Source organism: Pagrus major, chromosome 15, assembly GCF_040436345.1.
Source record: "Pagrus major chromosome 15, Pma_NU_1.0".
Classification (NCBI taxonomy): domain Eukaryota; kingdom Metazoa; phylum Chordata; class Actinopteri; order Spariformes; family Sparidae; genus Pagrus; species Pagrus major.
Window position 1 is genome coordinate 15,743,333 of NC_133229.1, and position 21,097 is coordinate 15,764,429.

General features: G+C 40.2%; 1 protein-coding gene across 1 annotated transcript; it reads left to right on the forward strand.

Moving 5' to 3' along the window:
- The first annotated feature begins 11,999 nt into the window (after positions 1–11,999).
- opn3 (opsin 3) lies at positions 12,000–20,094 on the forward strand. Its single transcript, XM_073482148.1, has 4 exons — positions 12,000–12,401; positions 14,847–15,166; positions 18,404–18,655; positions 19,313–20,094. Exons 1-4 carry the CDS (start codon positions 12,083–12,085, stop codon positions 19,583–19,585), a joined length of 1,164 nt encoding a protein of 387 aa, XP_073338249.1. The 5' UTR covers positions 12,000–12,082; the 3' UTR covers positions 19,586–20,094.
- The last annotated feature ends 1,003 nt before the right edge of the window (positions 20,095–21,097 follow it).

Consider the following 21,097-nt stretch of genomic DNA (forward strand, 5'->3'; position numbering starts at 1 on the left):
ACATTTTGTTTTGAATCATCTTGCCAAGAAATATCTGCAGTGTGTAACAATGTAAAATACAATATGTTAATAATGAGCTTTAGAGGTGGGCTTGTTTCCCTCCTGCTTTCAATCTTTCTGAAAAGCTAAGCTAATCCCGGCTAGCTCAATACTGTGAAGGCAAAGGAGATATTTTAAAAATATGCTTATTCAATTCTTGACTGAGATTTGGATGAGAAGGCCACAGGCTAGTTTAGCTGAGCACAAATCCTGGAAACAAAGAAAATACTACCAAAAACGTACGTAGGCATTTCAAAGAATCCGTAATAAAGAACACAAATTGTCTTTTTGTAATGGCACAAATTCACAAGGATTGTTAAGCAACAAACACAATTAACTGATTGACATTTCTTTACCTACATATTTATCTGAGTGGCTGTTTAACAGTGAGGATTTGGCTCTCTGTGAACCCTCCTTGGGTCAGATGGAGGTAAGGGATATCACAGTGTTTGGGCTCCACTACTGGAAGTTTGTCATTATACTCAACACTGTATCTTGTCAAATAGTCTTGCAGATCCCTTTTATGTACATTTGAAGGGAATGCTGCAATGCTGCAATGAAAATGGCCATAAAAGATGAGTTATTAAACACTTCTTTTCAAACCATTATCACAGCAGTTCATGAAATATTGCCAAAATGTAATACATAGGCACAATTTATTTGCCTATTTTTTTCATGACAGTCAGCAAAAGTTTAAAATGGAGGATTTTTTTCCCTGTACACAAATCCTAAAGTGCTTTTGAGGCCTTTAAACTTAACCACAGACTGGATGCAAACCTTGGATTGTGGTGTACCAGTCCTGGATTTCCTACACCAATCATCCACCTCGAAGAATAGTCAAAGAAACATGGTGCAGGCATGAAAGATACTCATGCTGAGTCAGAAAAACAATTTAAATGTTGCGTCCATGTACACACATCCTGAGGATTGGATATCATGACAAGACTCAGCCATGATGCTACGTTGCTTCTTAGTCATATTAAACCTTAAAATCTCACCAGCTAATTGGTTTGTGCCCTTGAAAAATCTCCAATCAATGACTTCTGAAGATAATTATCACTTCCTGTTAAGTGCAGGTGATGAAGTAAAGTTGTTTTAAAAGGATCCAAAGTAACTGTACCCACCCTGATGGGCTCTGCCAGGTCTGTTCTCACTGTGAGGAGATAAGCTGGACAGTGATGATGAACCGGGGAGGATCCGATGGCCTCTAAATTGTCACCCTGCCCCGACTATGTTATCTGGTTTCACCCCCACATGTCTATAAGTTTTCAGGCCCTGCAGAGTGAGAATGAAGATGTGTACAGTCCTTTTCATCATCTATCATCAACTTCACCACAGGGGCAATACTGTCATATCAGATGTCTGTCTGCTGGTGTCCGTTGCGGCTGTTAGAGGGAACTTTACTTTATGGGCCGACAGCAAGCGTCTGCCTCAGTGTTGGGCTGTCTGTTAGTGTTTCAAGTTAACAAGTAAAATCAATGAGCATTCACAGCTCATCATCTTTCATTATGTTATTTCATGATGTTTCAGTCGGCATAATTAACCTCAGGTACCACACACTAAAGGTGCTACATGATAATATTGAATACAGAGTGTACATGTACACATGAAACATCAATGCAAGTAATATTGTATGAGCAGGGTCTGTATCAATACCTGCTTCAGTCGCTGTCTGACATTAACCTGACTTTTAGAGATCAGATTCCACCTTCACACGGATTTCCAGTCGTCTGCTTGTACTGGTTGAGAATAAAATACACTTACTATATTTGTCTGACACTGACATACAGTAGAATCCTGGATTTTGCAGTCCCAGGGCTCTGCTGGTTCTCATCTCTTTTGCTGTGACCTTTTGTCTTTCAATTCCTCAGTGCCGCATTGACAATATGTTTCGATGGAGAGAATGTTGACAACTATAAAATATGCAGTAAAATACCATCTGCTTATGCCTCCTAGCAAAAAACTTGGCTCTCTGATTACACCCATCACTACAGCAGACAAACCAGATTCTGTACTTTGAGTAAAACATTGTAATAATGTTGTTTTCGGCTTTTTTAATGTTGTTGGTGAATTATTACATTTGTAGGGTCTTTTGGCTTTCTTTTAAACTGTGGGAAATCTTCAAAATGGAGGGCACATAAGAAGGAATGAGAAATGAAACAACAAGTAATTAATATCACATAGTTGTCCTATTTTCTGTACATGTTTGTTAGCTGCCTTTCTAATGTTATCCACAGATAAGCATACATTCAGGAAATAACCTGCTGGAGTGCTGTGTGCAGTCGCAAGGGCTAATGTTAGGCTAGCTTTTGGTGGTCAGTTAATACTAGCTTTTGTTGTTGTTGAAAATGAATGTTTCCTATTTCTACAAGAATTCATGTTTAATACAGAAGATGAACGTCTGGAGGCTTTGGAGTCGTTTTAAGTCGCATTTGACAGAGCTGGAATGAGTAATGAAAGTAATAATAAGCAATGTAACACTTAAGTTTTGCTGTCCAGTAAAGTGATGTCTTTTTTTTTTTGTTAATGAGAGACGTATTGATTACATTTTTCAGTTACAGTCCTGGTTTTAGCTCCATGTCACCACTTGATAACCACGGCATAATATTTGATGTTTGTCTTGGCATAAAAAAAAATAAAAAATACATGTGGGAGCTTTTAAAGGCATTTGAGACAGCAGACAGCCCTATGAATAACATGAACTTGCCAGCTACAGTACTTGTTAATTAGGAGTCAACATCGATCAGCGAACACCCACTCACTTGTCTGTACTCTGTATGAATGAAGCGAGAGGAAGAAAATACCGGGAATTTACTGCAGCACATAAATGCAGGGTTCTCTATGTGCATTCAAAGATGTGTACGGGAAACTATACATCTAATTATGAGTTCACTGGCTGAATGCTAAACAAAGGGACGTGTCTCTCATCCATTATTAGACATTGTTTCCACCAACATACCATACAACACACAGCTGCTAAGTGTAATGTAACACTCATTTGTGTCAGAATATTAATGAGATTATTTGGTGTGATAAACAGGATAATGTATGGTGAGTCGTACAGTATTGCCCTCAGTAATGACACCATCTTTTGCCAATAAAGGAGAATTTTACTTCCTCAGCTCCAGTGTATATGCTGTGACTGTTATTGCTGATATTATCGACTAAACCTCCCCATGTTATTGTTTTACAGACACATTAAACCAGCAGTTCAAACAGAGGGTTTGTACCAAAGCAATTATACCCTAATAGAGCAATAACTACACGCAATAGCTTATTTCTACATACTTTTGTAATGTTTCCTCTAACTTCATGTTCATTTATATGTTGCTGTGTCTGCACATACAGTCATCTTTAGTTGCTTTGAGCAAGGTGAAGAGCTTTAGATGCAAATAACACACATCGAACATAATAACTGGGGTGTTGTGATTGCCTCGGCTGCAGGGCAGAAAGTAATCCAGATGGACATTAATTATGCAAATCAATCGTAAAATCGCAATCAATTGGTTTAAAATAGCCACAGTCTCTCAGGGGAGCCTCATCCAGACTCCCAGTATGTACTTTACATTTCTGGCCTCTGCTTAAAACCAGCCACCCTCCCACCACTCCTGCTTTTGAATCCGCAAATTACTTTTTGTAAATTAAGTCTTGACGAGATGCTTATTCTAATAACGTGCGCATGCCTGTGCGTCTTGGGGGACATCAATCCAATTAATGTGATGAAGAAGAACACCACTTGTTTATGAATCAGCATTTTATCACCATGACAGCAAAGGACATTGAAGATGACACTGAGGGTTGCTTGCAGTGCATGTTTCAGAGTGAGGTGAGGGGACACTGTCTGCAAAGCTATTACTTATATAATGATGACCACTGCAGGAAAGTTCGCCACAGAGAAATTCAAACACTCTTATTCCTCTGGCAGATTTAGACAGCAGCACTTGACTGGCGTGAGATTACCCAGCGGTGAGGTGGGAAGACAGGGCTGATTGAGTCGAGGAGAAAATAGACAGCTGACACTGACAGGTCCCACTGGGTGAGTGTGTGGTGAATGCTTTTAATGTGCACAAAACCCCCGCATAAAGAGTGCATCAGCAAAAACAACAAAAAGGGAGGATAGAATGATACTTTTGCCGTGCATTGATCGTGAGTCAGTCATGGTCTGCGTTTGTGCAGGAGGAGTGGTGGTGCTGTGTTATATTCAGTATTGACTTGAAACCTTTTTGCAGTATTGTACTAAAAAAAAAACTCCAGAGATGTCAGTACCATCAGAAAGAAAGGTGAAAAACATTTGAGAGGAATGTCAGTGCTCAAAGGAGAGAGCAACGGAAGAGAGAGAGATGCACAAAAGCAAGCGCTGCTGCACTGACAATAGCGTGAGACTGTGGAAAGAGATGTAGGTCAGGAGTGTGTCTGGATAAAAAAAACCAAGCAAAATCTTTTCAATCACTTTTGAAACACAGATATATCTTAAGGCAACTGTAAACACATAACATGAAGGTCGGGGAAGAAAGCTGGGGATGTGGAGCTACATAAACATGTGTGAACACTCCATGCAGCCTCTTACACGTAGTATTGTATAGGGAAATTGTACACTTTAACATTATTCATTATGATTCTTTTAACACCATGCTTAAGAACAGAATTAAGCGTTTTATTACAGATTCGGAGTAAAGTAGTTGAAAAAGTGTTTATGACACAAAAATACAGTAAATTCTACTTGTAACATTTACATGTTACATGTTAGAGTGGGTAGCAAGTGTGATGTTAAGATTAGAGGGGAATTTGTATTTTACATGTATCAATCACTGTTTTATTGGCCATATGTGAGCAAAATTGTAAGGTGATGTGAAAAATGAGACTTTCCCCTTCTCTCTCGGTGGAAGCCTGTGGACGATTTAGTTTAAGTTGTTTAATGCTGCTGGACTCTGGATTTCTTTGTGAGCGAGTCGGGTCAGATTTTCTGCAACACTCTGAAGGATGTGATTTTAAGCCTCGTATCAGTGCCTCTCTCCGCTCTGCTAACAGAGAGCAACAGTAGCTAACGTTAGATTAGAAATGGACTCCACTAATAGAAAATAACAACCGGCTTCGGTTGCATCAATGTCTTTTTGGCCACTTGGGAGCAGCAGAACAAACAGTCACACAGTGATATGTTATCACCATATTGCAGGAACAAATCGTTAATAAGTTTTCATCTGACCTGAAGTAAACTGGTGTCCTTGGCATGTTTCATTTGTGTGTGAGAAGCTTTGCTGCGTGAGGCGATAGGTGAACATTCAGTTTTTATGAAACGTATCAGCTCAAAGCAGGTGGCTGTGATTGTGCTCAATGTCAACTAAGATTCCTTTCTTGCTCTTCCTATGAACTGTACTTCTTTGTCAGACTCACCAAGTGCACTCCAGTGTATGAGCTCTGTCCTTTCAGCTGAAATAGTTGCTGTTATACTCTGTTCTCTGTACTCTATTCTGTTTTATCACTTAAATAACACAAAAGAGTACCTTCTGTTCATCCAGTCTTTATTTGTTCACTTCTCTACAAGGAAATTCAATAATTTCCACCACACTTATTAAGTTGTTATGGCTAATCTATTAGCAAACAAATACACACAACAGACACTGCAACAGTAACATTCATTTGGAGCCATGCATTCAGTCAACAGATGAATGTAAGTACATTATTCACTCTCTTTTTAGCTCTGTTTTGGTCTCCACTAACTCGAAATGGGGCTGTTGAGCTAATTAATCCTCCACTATGCTGCCAGCTAGTTGCTGACTTTGTCTGTCAGGTTTTTAGTACTGGCCAGGTAGATTTTTTTACAATAGAGGCATCCAAGAGGGCACTTCGGCTGCATTTTTTTCTAATTTGCGGCACAAGGGAGGGCTATTAGTGTTGAGTTTGGGTGCCAGAAAGCCAAAACAATTGGCTAAAGGAGGCTAAAATGTGAAAACTTTATGATCAGGTAATACTTCTCTGTGGGTTAATTACTATAAGCAACCCATTCCACAATACACATCACTGCAGCTTTTAGAATTACCTCCACTTCCCTCTGGCAACACTTGATAACACTGGCCAGGCTCGACACCAGCCTGACAACAAAACCCTTTTGGATCCGTGCCTCCACAGGAGGAGAGAAACCTCCAGGGGTGGAAAATAGATCTGAAGCGTCCAAGAATACCTCCACCGCTCCTCTGCTGATCTGAGAATTGTAGCCCTCAGAGTCAGTCATAACCTTTTTATGTGTCTCTCACTATGGCATGTTAACACGTGTTGTAGTTTACATTTATGACACACAGCTTTGAAATCATGCTCAGTCAGACGTACACACCATTCTATCTTATCCAATTACTGCCAGAGAAAGATATGTTTAACTGGAATGAATTATTCATAACTTGATAAAGATGCAACACAAAGGTTAGCCTGTTAATCTGGAGTCTGCTGCTCTGAATCCCTTTAAAAGATTATTTCTTGAATTCAGCTGACATCACTGCCCGCCATAATTAAGTTGTATTTTACGGCGGCAGAATTGGGCCACCAATCTGTGACTCACGCTGATTACTTTGTAATTCTGGCTGCCCTTGCAGCTGCATGGAATTTGACTCGGGTCTCGTGCAACATTAAAACAAAGTGATTAAAGTAGTTCAGGGTGAATCTCCTGACATCGTTTCAACTCACACGTGCACATTATGTGCCAATATTTATCTCTGTTCTGTTATTCTATTATAGTAGATTTAAAAATAAGCCTTTGTTTTCTGGTTGATCCAATAACCACATAACTTGTTGCAGATTTTGTTTACCTGTCTATTTTATCTTTCCGTGCAATGACCGTGAATGTATCCATTAAATGTCTGTCAAAGACATAGACACTGCAGGACTCAGGCATTCATACATTTTTATTCCACAGACAGACAGAAAAGCTCCTTTGGCAAATCCTCAAAGACACTTTGCAACGACAGCGATGAGGAATGATGATAGGTAAATCACTGAATGCCAAGTGAGATGACGGCAGTGACATTCACTGTTGTTTGAGGGAAATGTTCTCTTACATTAACTACTTAGCTTCATGATACGAAACCGTTGTAGTCCAACACCAGGCTGAAAATGCACAAGCATTTTAGCTGCTATGAAAGGATGAAAACAGATGTGAGAAGCTAAAAGAAGTCTTTCCTTTAACTCATGCACAGACTGTCTACAGCAGTGCATTAAAGCTCCTGTCCTCAACTTCCAAATTCTCCTCTCTGTTAATCCCTCAGTAAGAGCAGGGATTATAACGGAACAATTTGAGAGAGGCTGGTTTTGGGCACATGCATTATTTCTTCTTAAAAATGATTTTTAAAACGGCACGTGTAGCTGCTCTAGCAAGAGTATGGTCTAAATGTAAGTTAAGAGGCTCTACGGTGCAACTTCAGGTGAGTGCTCTCTGGAGCTGGAAGGAAATCAGTCAAGACCCTCAAGTGCTGGTGGAGGAGCTCATTAGGGTCATCACTGCCAGCAAGTCTTGCCCTGATAATTAATTATTGGGTGAATTTAAGGAGTAAAGAGATATAGTTGGTAACTATGACATGACCGAAAAGACAATGAAACATATCTAAAGATATTTTAAAATATTTAATCCCAAACCTAGAACCAGACGATTATATCAGTATTCTTTTTTCAAAAGATTTATAAATTCCCAGTTCTTCAAAATTTCAGGCAATTTTGTGGCATCAAAGACTTTGATGTCTGAAAATGAGCATACTAACACCTTCGGCTGTCTCCGTCGGTCACAGTCGGTCACCCTTTTCCTGTTTTTAGTCTTATTTGCTAAGCCAACCTAACCTCCTGCTGACTGTAGTTACATATTTAGCATACAAACATGACAGAGGTATCAGTTTTCTCTTTCAACTCTTGGAAGGAAATAGAAGAAGCATATTTTTCTAAATGTTGAACTGTTTCTTTAATCCCCCACTCTGCATTGATCTCTGACAGCTCAGAAATGACTCACTCCCTTGTTCTGGCTTTTTCTGGTGCAGGACTTTGCATTTTCCAGTTGAGATAAGGATTGAGCTTTTAATTTCCAATGATGAATACATGTTTACAACTTGATTTTCCTTTCCAGCAGAACGCCAGGATGAAAAAGTCAACAATTAACACCTTTACTTCTGCCTGCAGCTCTGTGGCCACGCATAAAAGTGGTTGTAATGATCGAATGAGCTGACGGGGCCGTGATTATCACCTCCTCTTTGAAGCTCCACAGCAGCTCGCTCACAAGAGACAGACAGTAGCATGACTGCAGACTAACAGCAAAAGAATAATGATATTGAATTATGTGAAGATGTGCAGGAGAGCTTGTACAGAGCTGTGAGATGTCTGAAGCGCTGATGTTTGTGACAGTTAAAAGCCAGTTAAAAATTCATTATAGAACCAATTCACAGTACAGTGAGTATAATGCTGCGGTAATTGCATCTCAGGGGGCAAAGCAGCAGTTACTTGTGTGTATGCGAGCAGATGTGTTTTGCTAAAGAGTGAAGGCTCATACTGTACGCTCGGAGATTACCTTTAATAAGACTCGACCCAATACGCTCATCGCTTCTTATTAAATTGAGAGAGAGACAACTAACAGGAGGAGGGAGACCGATAGAAGGACTTTGAGGAATGCTTTGATAGGGAGCTTGACCTAGTTACACAAACTCTGACCAGAAATAAAAAGCACAACAGGGAAACTCAAATAGAAGCATCTGTCTTTCAGTACTTGAAGAAATTATGTCAGCAACAAAGATTACGGAATTGATTTATACAACAAATAAAAGAGTGACGCCTCTACACAACAACCTTGACCTACATTTGGCTAATTTCTTGTCAATAAAGCTTTGTTCAATTTCTGACATTTACAAAATATAGTCTTCTTCCTGTTGATATATGCAAGCCGTTGACCTATTTATTCATTGGATTTGGTTATTCATTTTAAAGTGTTGATGGCCTGAACAATTCATCTATGGATCGCTGGTGATGCAACTGTTTTTCAGCATAGGGACAATATGCTGTTCGTCTGCAGCAGCCTATGCACTGAGACGTCAATATTAAAGGATGAGTTCACCCAAAAACTTTAAAGTCAGTCATTATCTACTCTCATGCCGATGAAAAGTCAGGTGAGTTTCGTAGTCCACAAAACATTTCTGGAGCTTCACAGCAAAGCGCAGCTGCACAGCGTTACAGCATTCTCCTAAACAAGTGAAGTAGATGGGGACTTGTTTTAACTCGTAAAAAAAAGAAAAAAAGACAAAAATGGCTCCATACAATTTAGCTGGTACAATCCAAGTCTCAGAAAAGCCCTGGGATCCTGAAGTGATTTGAAAAGAGGTTATTTACACCCGCAACGCACTGTTGAATTTGTGCACCCACTTTTGACACAGTGCATGCTAATGCTTTTAGCTTCATAGCTACAGTAAAGATTTGGCTTTAAAAAGGGTGTGAATAACGTCTTTTCAAATCAATTTGGGATCTTCCAAAACTTCGATAATGCCAGACGATCTATACGGAGCCATTTTTTTTTTTTTATTATTGTTTGTTTTTTTCACTTTTTAAACCAAGTCCCAGTCCAAGTCTTCAGTTGTTTATGAGAATACTGCAACTCTGTTTTGCTGTGAAGCTCCAGAACTGTTTTGTGGACTATGACACTTCACCTGATTTTCAGTTGACATGGGAGTGAGTAGATAATGACTGAATTTTGAAGGTGCACTATGTAGTTTTGGGGAAGAAGTTTTGATCAGAAAAGAAAGATCTTAATTGACAATTTGTTTTTATGCCTAAACCAACTAAATAAACAAACATGACTGAATAAACTGAATAAACAAACTGAGCTTAAATGACAACACAGTTTCAAACTGTTTTCAAACTTTTTTACTTGTTTATATGTGGTGGACCCTGCCACCTTTCTAGCTTCAAACATGTTCTGGGGACCTTATTTTCCTCTGAGAACAGCTTGTTTATTCAGTTATGAGAAGATAAAACTTTCGGAATTTGTTTTATTACCTCATTAATATTGTAAATATAAAAATTATGTGTTTGAATTTCTTCTCCAAAACTACATAGTGCCCCTTTTATTTTTGGATGAACTTGTCCTCTAATGATGTGTGCTAACATGGGCAACAATGAAATGGAACCACTGACCACATTACTCCAATTCCCTTTCACAAATCCCTTATTAGAGCGCCCGACTACACCATTAATCCTGGTGGCTTTGAGTATAGAGATTCATCTATACCTCAAGTGAAATACCTTCAGACTATGAATGAACATCACAAGTGTGTCAGTGGAGGAGCCGCAGCGTAAAATTAAAACATTCCTCGAGTGTCATGCACATCCCTGGCGTGTGCTCTCATCTCTTGGGTTATTCGGGAGAGATCTGCTATTTTGAATCAATCTGTAGGCACTGAGAAATGAGGTCAGACACAAACAAACATCTCTGCAGGAATCCAAGGTTTCAACACAGTGACATTTTCTGTGTGGACACAAAACTAGAGACGAAGAGCACCACAAAATGTCACAGAAGGTACTGACACACAATAAAAATCTGCCCTGTGAGTGACTCGACCACTTCCAGGCGTTCTCAAAGCAAAAAATGTACACAATCATGACACTTTGGATACTTCAAACGCACTTTTTTACTTTCGGTGCCTCATTTCCTGTTATTCAAACACTCAATTATTTTTTTTTTCCAGCTCCCTTACTTAAAAAGGGATTACTAGTCTAATAAAAAGAGATATAAATCATATGTGTACCGTTTAATGTATGCAGGAGCATCATTAGATTCAACTGTAGGTTCCAGTGAGTAGCTGGGGGTCATTTGTGCTGCAGCTTAAAAAAAAAAAGAAAGAAAAAAGAAAGGAAAGAGACGTTCAGTGTTTGGTTGAGTCTTTTCAGCAGGGAACAGTTTTGAAAGAGTGGTCCTTGTTGTGTCTTCATACATAAGCATCTTATTCAGCTTTCAAGTGCTCATGATTAAACCGACAACACTTTACAGTAAGGTGCACAAAAATATAAGAAATTACTGAGAAATGAGTAAGGAATTAATTAGGAATGGCTTGATGGTTAATGATTCATTAATGAGTAATTACTGAATAACTGTGATGAGGCATTACTACCTTGTGCAGCAGCTGGTTCATAGTTAATCAGGAACAGCTCATGAAGAAAGTGGTCACAATGTCACTTCAGATATTTATGAACTAATCATTACCTAATGATTCATTAATAGATTATCTCCCAGTTTATTCTCAGGTAATTCATCGTTAACTACTATATAGTCCTCAAATCATCAATTACTCATTAGTGATTCATTAACTATCAAGTCGTTCCTGATTCATTCCTCACTTGCTCCTCAGTAACTACACACACTTTCGTGTACCTTATTGTAAAATGTTACCGATAAACCTCAAATGAATGTAAACTGCGGTCTTACATGCATTTAAACATTTAAAAACACAAAAAATGTATAAAACAGGTAAAATACATATGAAGTCTTTGTGTAGAGGTTTAAATTAGTTACCTTGTTACAACAATTGAACTGCAGGCTACATCAATTCTGCCAAAGTGAGTCCCAGTAAGATGGGATATTACCTGGAAACTTTTTAAAAACTAAAAGCATGAAATGTTCAGGTGCATACAGCCTGGAATACAAGTGACATACTCCATCACCTGCACGTATTTTGTTTTTCAGGTGACATTTTTAGAAAAGGTGGTTTTAAATGCTCCATATATTTTATTCAAACGTAGCTTTATTGACCATACAACAATAACGCCTGTGTTCGTCTCCAAGCCGAACATGTGGGTCAAAAAACTATTTTACTTTGAAAGTTGTAGCGGAAATATGACGTTTGTAAGCGGCCAGGTTTGACAGTGTAACATTGACCCACTTTCAAACAGCAGTCTGTCTCGGGCTGGTTTTGAATGAGCGGCGCGGGGAGCGCGTGGAGGAGCGCCCCTGGAGATCACGCAGCCTCTCTCGTGCGAAGGACGCGCGCCCTCATCACTCCACGATGCTGCGAACCAAGTTTTCATCCACGCGATGAATCCCGCCAACGAAACCAGAGCCGAGAGAAGTGCTGAACATTATATTTTTGCAGTTGGCACCTACAAACTTCTCGCCTTCACCATCGGGACTATCGGAGTGCTCGGCTTCTGTAACAACGTGGTGGTCCTCATACTCTACTGTAAATTCAAGAGACTCCGGACGCCCACCAATCTTTTACTGGTCAACATAAGTTTGAGTGATTTGCTGGTTTCTCTGGTCGGGATAAACTTTACGTTTGCTGCGTGCGTCAAAGGCGGATGGACTTGGAGCAAGGCGACATGCGTCTGGGACGGCTTCAGCAACAGCTTATTCGGTGAGAGAAATAAAAAAAAATTAACAATATATTTTACATTTATGAATATCTACACTTAAACTTTTTAGATAATATAGTTCAAGTGTGTGAGTGTGTTAAGCTGTTTTCCCCCTGTTCCCTTCATTACGTGTTCCTCACTGAAGGCAGAAATATTATATCTGAATAAGAGCAAACAGCCGAATGTAATGTGAATATGTTAAAAGCAGATACGAGCTCATCCGCTGTATAAAATTCATTATAAAGCATTCAAAAAATGGATATTCCACGTGGAAGTGATTTCTATAAAATGTATGAAAATACAGATTCAAGCTGAGCCTCATTTGAACACTTTTTCTATTAGATTTCGTGCAGATGTCCTCACTTTATTTGTCAAAAAACAGTTAACTGACCCTTTAGTCTCCCAAACAATGAGCTGCAAACAGCCTTGAATCCCTGCTGATTATATACTTCCCTGTCAGATAGTATGTGTGTTTTTTATGTAAAGTGATCCTACTGTGCAGGTCCCTGCTGCATGCAGAGGAATCCTTTTGTCTCCCCCATCGCACCCACAGCCTCCATTTCTTTTACTGTAACATGATTGTCCATTTATAACCTGCATAAGTGTCTCTGGCGGTGACGTGTGAATGAACACTCAGGGTCATTCTCCAGGTCCCACTCCTGTAGGATTTACAGCTGGGGAGGATGAATGTGTGATAATGAGCTCATTAGAGCGAAAGCCTCCAGCCTTTTTTTGCTGCTTTATCAGCAGTCTAAACACAAGACGTGCTGGACGCTCGCCCTCTTCTTCTGTGGTCTCATTGTCCTTTGGTTGACATTGGCTTCTCTGCACATGATCTAAAGGACACGTTTGTCTGCCTCTGTCGTGTGGCACCACTGACTTTATTCATCTGTTTGCAGATGAGGATTTTAGATTAAAGCTGTGCAAAGTTGGTGTTTGCGTTCAGAATTACTCAAGATTATAGCCTTCTTTCATAATTGAAGTGACATTGAGCAGAGAGGTTTCCTGCTGCTTTGGCCCACGCTCACATGGGCAGAACAAACCTGGCACATAATGGAGATTTCACTTCACATGCTGAGAGCTCACCTGCCCCTCCCCTAGTCATTCACAGAACGGCACAGCAGCTGAAAATGTTCACATCTACTGGGTGGCATTTTCACTTGTGAAACCCCAAGGTCACCCACCTCGCCATGGCAGGATCACAAATCTGGAGAACCTGAGAAAATGACTCAAATAGATACAACTCCCTGCTGACACAGGCTATAATACAGAAGTGTGCAAAAATAAATGGCGTAGCTCTATCTGTGTCCTCTAGTTCTCCAGACGCGAACATGCCGTCATCCTTCCGCCTTATCAGAGGTATTACTCAGAGGAGGTTTGTGCCAGTGTGCCTGACACACACAGACACACACAGACACACACACAGGGGCCACACAGGCTGCAGCAATAAGCCCTGGCAGTTCTGTCAATGCTTGTCAGTCCTGCTGAAACCCTATCTGGGTAGACGTGTGGCCCAAGCTGAGAGCACATCCTGAAACAATTCACCGTATCATGTGTTTGTAATTCATGTGTCGGTTTTCGTGTTGATCCCATTAAAGGGGCTCTATGTAGTTTTGGAGAAGAAATTCAAACTCAGAATTTGAATATTTCCAATATTAATGAGGTAATAAAACAAACTCAGAAATATGTATTTTTTCCATAGCTGAATAAACAAGCTGTTCTCAGAGGAAAATAAGGTCCCCAGAACACTGTTTGAAGAAAGGTGGCAGGGTCCGCCAAATTTAATCAAAATAAAACAGTATGAAATTGTGTTGTCCTCTAAGGTCAGTTTGTTTATTCAGTCATGAAAACAAAGGAGTTTGTTTATTTAGTTTGTTTAGCCATAAAATGCTGTCACTGAAGATTTTTCTCTCCTGATTAAAACTTCTCCCCTAAACTACATAGGGCACCTTTAATTAATAGATTAGTGGATTGCAGACAGCGATGAAGCGGGTATTGGAGTGTGTAATTGGATAGATGTGTGTCATGTGCATCGACTTGAAAGATGCAGAATCGATTTTTTATACCGTATCATGACTCTGGCTTTAACTGACATGCCATAAACAGTAAAAATGAGAACAAATTTATGCAACATAAGAGCTGCAAATGTTTTTAATTAGGATGTACACACCATTCAGCAGTACCCACTACACTTTGTGTGGAAAAAGCCGGCTGTATGATGCAGACAGCATGTCTTAGCAGTGTGTGTGTGTGGGGGGGGGGAGTAAAGAGTCTTTTCCACAACAAAATGCTTGAATGCGATTTTCAGCTGCAAGATGTCCAGAATTCTGTTGAAATTATGATGAAACCCATTCAGTCCAAAGAGACGCTGAGTAGTCACTGACCCAGATCCTGCAGTGAGTGCTCTGCATTACTCAGCGTGGCTCTCTGTCTCTCTCCACTGCCAGGCATTGTTTCCATCATGACTTTGTCTGCCCTGGCCTATGAGCGCTACATCCGGGTGGTCCACGCACAGGTGGTGGACTTCCCCTGGGCGTGGCGGGCAATCGGCCACATCTGGATGTACTCCCTGGCCTGGACCGGGGCTCCGCTGCTGGGGTGGAACCGCTACACGCTGGAGATCCATCAGCTGGGCTGCTCCCTCGACTGGACGTCTAAGGACCCCAATGATGCTTCCTTCATCCTCTTCTTCCTCCTGGCCTGTTTCTTTGTGCCTGTGGGCATCATGATCTACTGCTATGGGAACATCCTCTATACAGTGCAAATGGTAAGTTGTAAGTCATGCAGATTTTTTCTGTTTAGTTGTTTGCATAGTTAATAAATTATGAATGAGTTAGATGAATAAACAGAATGAGTTACACAGACTTGTGAGTGAAGGGTTTCTGGGATCAGGGAAGGAAACATTAAAGATGATTGTAGCAGCTGACAAGAGGGCTCGTCCACAACTAAAAAAAGAAAGTTATGACTGATCTGCCCCGTTTGAGCTGCTTCTCATGAAATATGTAACAGAAAAAGTGTTATATATTATTAGAATTATTTACAACTATCACTTGAGATGATTGTTATTCTCCAACAGCTCTCGGATCGTACACAAATGACATTTCAACTCCTCACAGTGCTCACACTTGAACTGTCTGCAGCACCTCCACTTCAACTGAAATTTCAACTACTTTTACCATTCAGTTTAATATTAAACTTTATTTTTATTGCCCCTTTTGTACAAAACTTGCAGCTCAAAGTGCTTTACATTTAAAAAAGGAATAAACACAAAGTTAAGATAAGAGGTTTAGAGGCATAAAAGGAATAAAAACAGCAACACAAATTTAATTAAAAAGAAGCAGGTAAAGATAAAGGTAGACACTCAAATGCATAAAAGGTCCATTAAAAACAGAATATGGGACACCAGTGTGAAACATGCAAATGGCGGCAACATTTGCACCATTAAACCACAATATTGCATTAACAATAGTTCTTTTTTGGCACAAGCTCCACATCCGCCATGCGACTACCTTTAACTCATGTTGCATTATTTCCAATATGTCACACAAGGAAGTGCCACGTGAAGTTATTCATCCAATCAGCATGGCCATCTAGTTGGCTGCATCACTCTATTTGTATGTTCATGTAAACTGACACTTCAACTTCTTCATTCAGCAACACTTTTATTGTTATCGTCTTGAACTGGCATTATATCAGGACTTCAACTTAAACCGACTTCCAGGTCAATTTATCTCCTGTTCTGCCACTGACATATCAACTCCTTCTTAAACACTATTACTACACTTAAACTGACACTTCCACTTCATTCAGCAGCACTCTCATGGCTAATATCTTTCCATTTATATTCCTGAACTGGCATTACCTCAGGACTTCCACTTCAACTGACTTCCAATTTATCACCTACACTGCAACTGACGTCACTGAGCTTACTCTTAAATCGACACTTCGACTTCATTCATTGCTTCCAGTCAAACTGAAAATATAACTTCTCTCAGCACTTCCATTTCAACTTCTTACAGTATCTGTATTTCCGCTGCCACTAAATAACAAAAAAATCATACTATTACTACATAATAACTGTGAAATTTAAGCAAGACACGAACATTTTCCCCAGAACATCTACCCTTTTCCAATCAGAGAGGTGAAATAAAGGATCACAAGTATGCAGAATATATCCTGGACATTATTACTTTCGGCCATAGTCTGTACAGATTCAGACTCCTCTGGGTTTTCATTTTTATGAAAAGAAACCCCTCAACCCTCACTCGTCGAGTGCTGCCTTTCACTCCTCTTTCATTACAGGCACCATTTCCATAATATGCCGCGGTGCCTTCTGGGTTTGTCCTGTACAGTGGGAATCAGTGGAAAGCTCATTGTTCCTTGTGGCTGTCCGGACCCATAGAGGTGTCATTCATGTCATTAGTCACTGAAGACAGCCTGGTAATATGTGTCATGCAGGCAGGTTGTCAGGATGAGAGTTAAGCATAAAAACAATGGAGAAAGTTTGAGTGTTAGAAATTGGGGAAAATTAGATTATCATCGTGCTTGTATCATCTTCATCTGTTTGTACCGTCGGACAGATGGCCACTGAAGTGTTTGAACAGAACAGTATGTAAGCAAATGTGTAAATGAGAAACAATACAATGTCATTCTAATCAAATGAGCCAGATGTCTGTCTGCATCACAATGTGCAGCTGCTGCTATTCTCCCTTTCTTAAGTATTCACAACCTTGTAGGAAATATGAGCAGCATCACAAAAAATCCCTGAACACCTCAGAGGCCTGGGAGGACTCATCACGCGTCACAGTGTTCAGGGAGATGCTATGAAAATCTTCAAAGACAAGTACTCTGAACCAGACAGAGTATTTTTGGCTTGTTGTGAAAGCCGTTGGCACGCTTTGGCAAAGCCAGAAAATCTCACTTTAGACACACGAAAACCTGGAGAACAACATAAATTAACAAGGAAATAGATTGTTTCAGAAATAAAGAGCATAAACAAAAACAGACCTTGTGAATTCATGAATAAAAATAGAAGGTTGCAGTGACTCAATCGGCTGCTGTAGACTGTCTTGAGGGAGTCTAGAAAATTGCCATATGCTCTATTATCTCATCCCTTTAGCTAAAGGGTCTAATATAATCTATAGTGTCAGTCATCAAATCTATTGAGGTATTCACAGTGTTGTTTCCATGAGCTGTTAGCCAAGATTATGGAAATAACACTGCATAGTGAACACTTACAAGCAGTTATATGCCTTTTAAACAGAAAGATTCTCAAAGCCAGGTGTCTCTCCATTTTGTTAATGCTGCTTTTATTAAAATTGTTATATATCCTTGCCTTAAAGGTAACTGCATAGTAAATAGCATGCAAAGCGAGAAGATATATTCTCCCTGATGTCCATCGTGCAAATTACAAAGTACATGTTTCATAGTTTCCTAGTTCCAGTTCTTCAGGAGCGATCACCCCTGCTGCCACCCCTGTAGTTTGTTTGGTTCTCAACACGGTTTCAAGGATGTGTTCATAAATGCACTCAAGGTCATTGAAGTCAGTTGGTCCCAAGCTTGGGGACTAGACTCCTCGACGGGTCTTAAGATTTATCATAGGTGTCCCGAGATGACTAACAGGATAGGGAAAAAGATAAAAGACTTTTTCAGACTTTTCTCAAATTTTCTTGTGAAATACAGAAGATTTTTGCCTTTTGAAGACATTAAATACTATTAAAAAGGTGACAAGACATTACAAATCGTCATGACTTGGCTGTAAGGTCAAAAAGGTTGGGAACTAGTGATCTAAGTTATTCCTGACAAATGGTGTTTGATTATTATGGGATGACTGTAAAACCCCATGTAATACAAATCAGACTAGCAGCATCTTGACATCAGATGAAGGCATTAAGGCATTTCTCCCATTCTTCTTCACATGCATATACACCAAACCAGCAGCAATGTGTTCACACAACATCCTTTATACCCCTCATGACAGCATCCTCCTCTCTCTTTCCTTTAGCTGCGCTCCATCCAGGACCTACAGACGGTTCAGATCATCAAGATCTTGCGGTACGAGAAGAAGGTTGCCGTCATGTTTTTCCTGATGATCTCCTGCTTCCTGTTGTGCTGGACGCCCTATGCTGTTGTGTCCATGATGGAGGCCTTTGGCAGGAAGAGCATGGTCTCTCCAACCGTGGCCATCATCCCCTCGTTCTTTGCCAAGTCCAGCACAGCCTACAACCCCCTCATCTACGTGTTCATGAGCAGAAAGGTTTGTAGTCCTTACATTCTGAAAATAATAGATTTGAATTTTGGGTCATTCTAACACCTACAAGTAATAAGATATCAGATACCAGCATTCATTTCTTGCTCTGTGTGACTGGTGAGGGTGGCATCAGTTGAAACGTTCAACCATGATTGCTGAGCTCGGGCTTTGCTGCCTCTAGAATATATTACATGTTTGGCTGGAGAGCTCTGATTGGCCACTTCCTGTATGTTCAGTCGATTTTTTCCCCTCCAGTGACCAAAGCTGAACTTAATATGGACAAATAGGGCAAATCAATAGCATCTCAATAGGGGTGATGGTTTGTTCTCCTCTTGTGCTGCTTCAGTTTGTGGTTGTAAAAGAAACAAGGGAGCAGTTGTGGGAAAATGTTCACAAAAAATAGTGCAGAATTTGATTTTTCGATGAGAGACATTCTGTAAAAATGATGGAAAAGCAAGAAAAAAATGAGAAACTACATCATAGTATGTTCTCACACATTTCTTCAAGCCTTATATGTACAGTTTGTGTGTATTGTATGTGTGGGAGTGAAATTGTCACTCATTTAGATTTCTGGCATCCACGTGTTTGACGGACAAATAAGTGAGGGAAGGGTGCTATTTTTTCCCTGTGTTAAACACCATCCTTGTACTTCCCCTCTCACAGTTCCGGCGTTGTCTGCTGCAGCTGCTCTGCTCGCGGCTCACGTGGCTGCAGTGCACCCTCAAAGAGCGCCCGCTCGCTCCGGTCCAGCGCCCGATCCGACCGATCGTCATGTCCCGGCCGTGCAGCAGCAGGGACCGACCCAAGAAGAAGGTGACCTTCAGCTCCTCCTCCATCGTCTTCATCATCACTAGCGACGACCTCCACCGCCTGGACATGACCTCTAAGACTCCAGATTCCACGGACATCAATGTCATCCAAGTGAGGCCCTTGTGAGCCATATGGACTGGACTCTCTCTCCCCACTACTCAGTATGCCTTAGGACCTAACATGCAATTCCAAGCCAAAATAATCCTGTCTGACCTCCCTGGACATTTCTGCGTCCACACACGGTTACAGACTCGCTACCACTAATTGTAAATATCCAACTGTCAGCCCGAGATCTCAACTGAACATATTTCCTGACAGTGTTTTGTCTCAGCAGGTAGTATGAATGTGTGACATCCTCATCTAACATCAGCTGTGGTGATAGAAGATAGTACATACTTATGTAGTTAACAACTAGTAATATGTTTCTCTTGGAAAAAAGATCACACTTATTTGTCAAATATGCCACACAGTATACAATATGTAACAAGAGCAGAGTATTCAGAGGACAGCGGTGTTATGGACCTGAGTTTGGATCAACATGTGATTTTTTTTTTTGGTTGGTACCCAACTGCAAGTGTGTAAAATGGAAAATAAGCCTTAGCTCCTTAGCCATAACCATTAATACACAAACTGACATTATTGTGTATGGATTCAAATAAAGAGATCCTATTTTAAGCTACCAAGCTTGTGTACTTTATCTCATTTCAATCTAAATCTCCGGTGTGACGAGCAGTCACTGTGAAATGACACTTATATGTATGAGGATTACAGGAGTGTAATTAGATAAGAGGAGATGAAACTGGGACCTTAGTATGCTCCAGTGAGACACTCCTTTCATAACCTCCTGGGCTGTCAGCTATGAATAGACTTGATGAATGGATTTCCATAGCTGATAAGATCCTTCATTAAGGGTGTGTGACTGAGTGACAGAGTGGTCTTTGTTTTTTTAGCTGTTCAGTTCAAAATATAGATTGATTGTGTCTAAAATGCACCTGTTGGCTTTCTTGCCAAGAGTTAGATGAGAAGATTCACACCAATCTCATGTGTGTGATTAATATGATGCTGTAGCCAGGCCAAAGCTAGCTTAGCTTAGCATAAAGACAGAAAACAGCTAGCCTGGCTGTGAAACAGGCTTCTCTGCATATGGCAGCTAAATCTGGTGCTTTCCAGTTCGAGGACAGCCAACCTCTGAGGGATACAAAGGGACTTGAGCACATCAATTGATTTGCAGCGTCTCTTAGTAGAGTTAAAGGCTTCATATGCATTGAGAACTCTATTTTTAAAGTGCATCTTCAGAATACATTTGTATAAATAAAGGCAGCAAATCTGTTGCTCTATTGCTTATTCCCAAATCTTGCAAATGGATATTTATATCTTGTTTAACATGTAGAAAACCACCAACAGGTAACCCTCAATAAAACCCAACATTGTCACATTTACACTTCAGTTTTGAAACAGATTAAATAAACAAGATATAACATGTAAATTATTTTAGCTTGAAAGGTGCTGCTAGCCACATATTTCTATCACCTTTGGAAAGTCAGACTAGCTGCTTCAAGTTTTAATGCTAAGTTAAGCTAACTGCCCACTGGTTGTAGCTTCATGTTTGAAGGACTGCAGCCCAGTAAAATGTTCTAT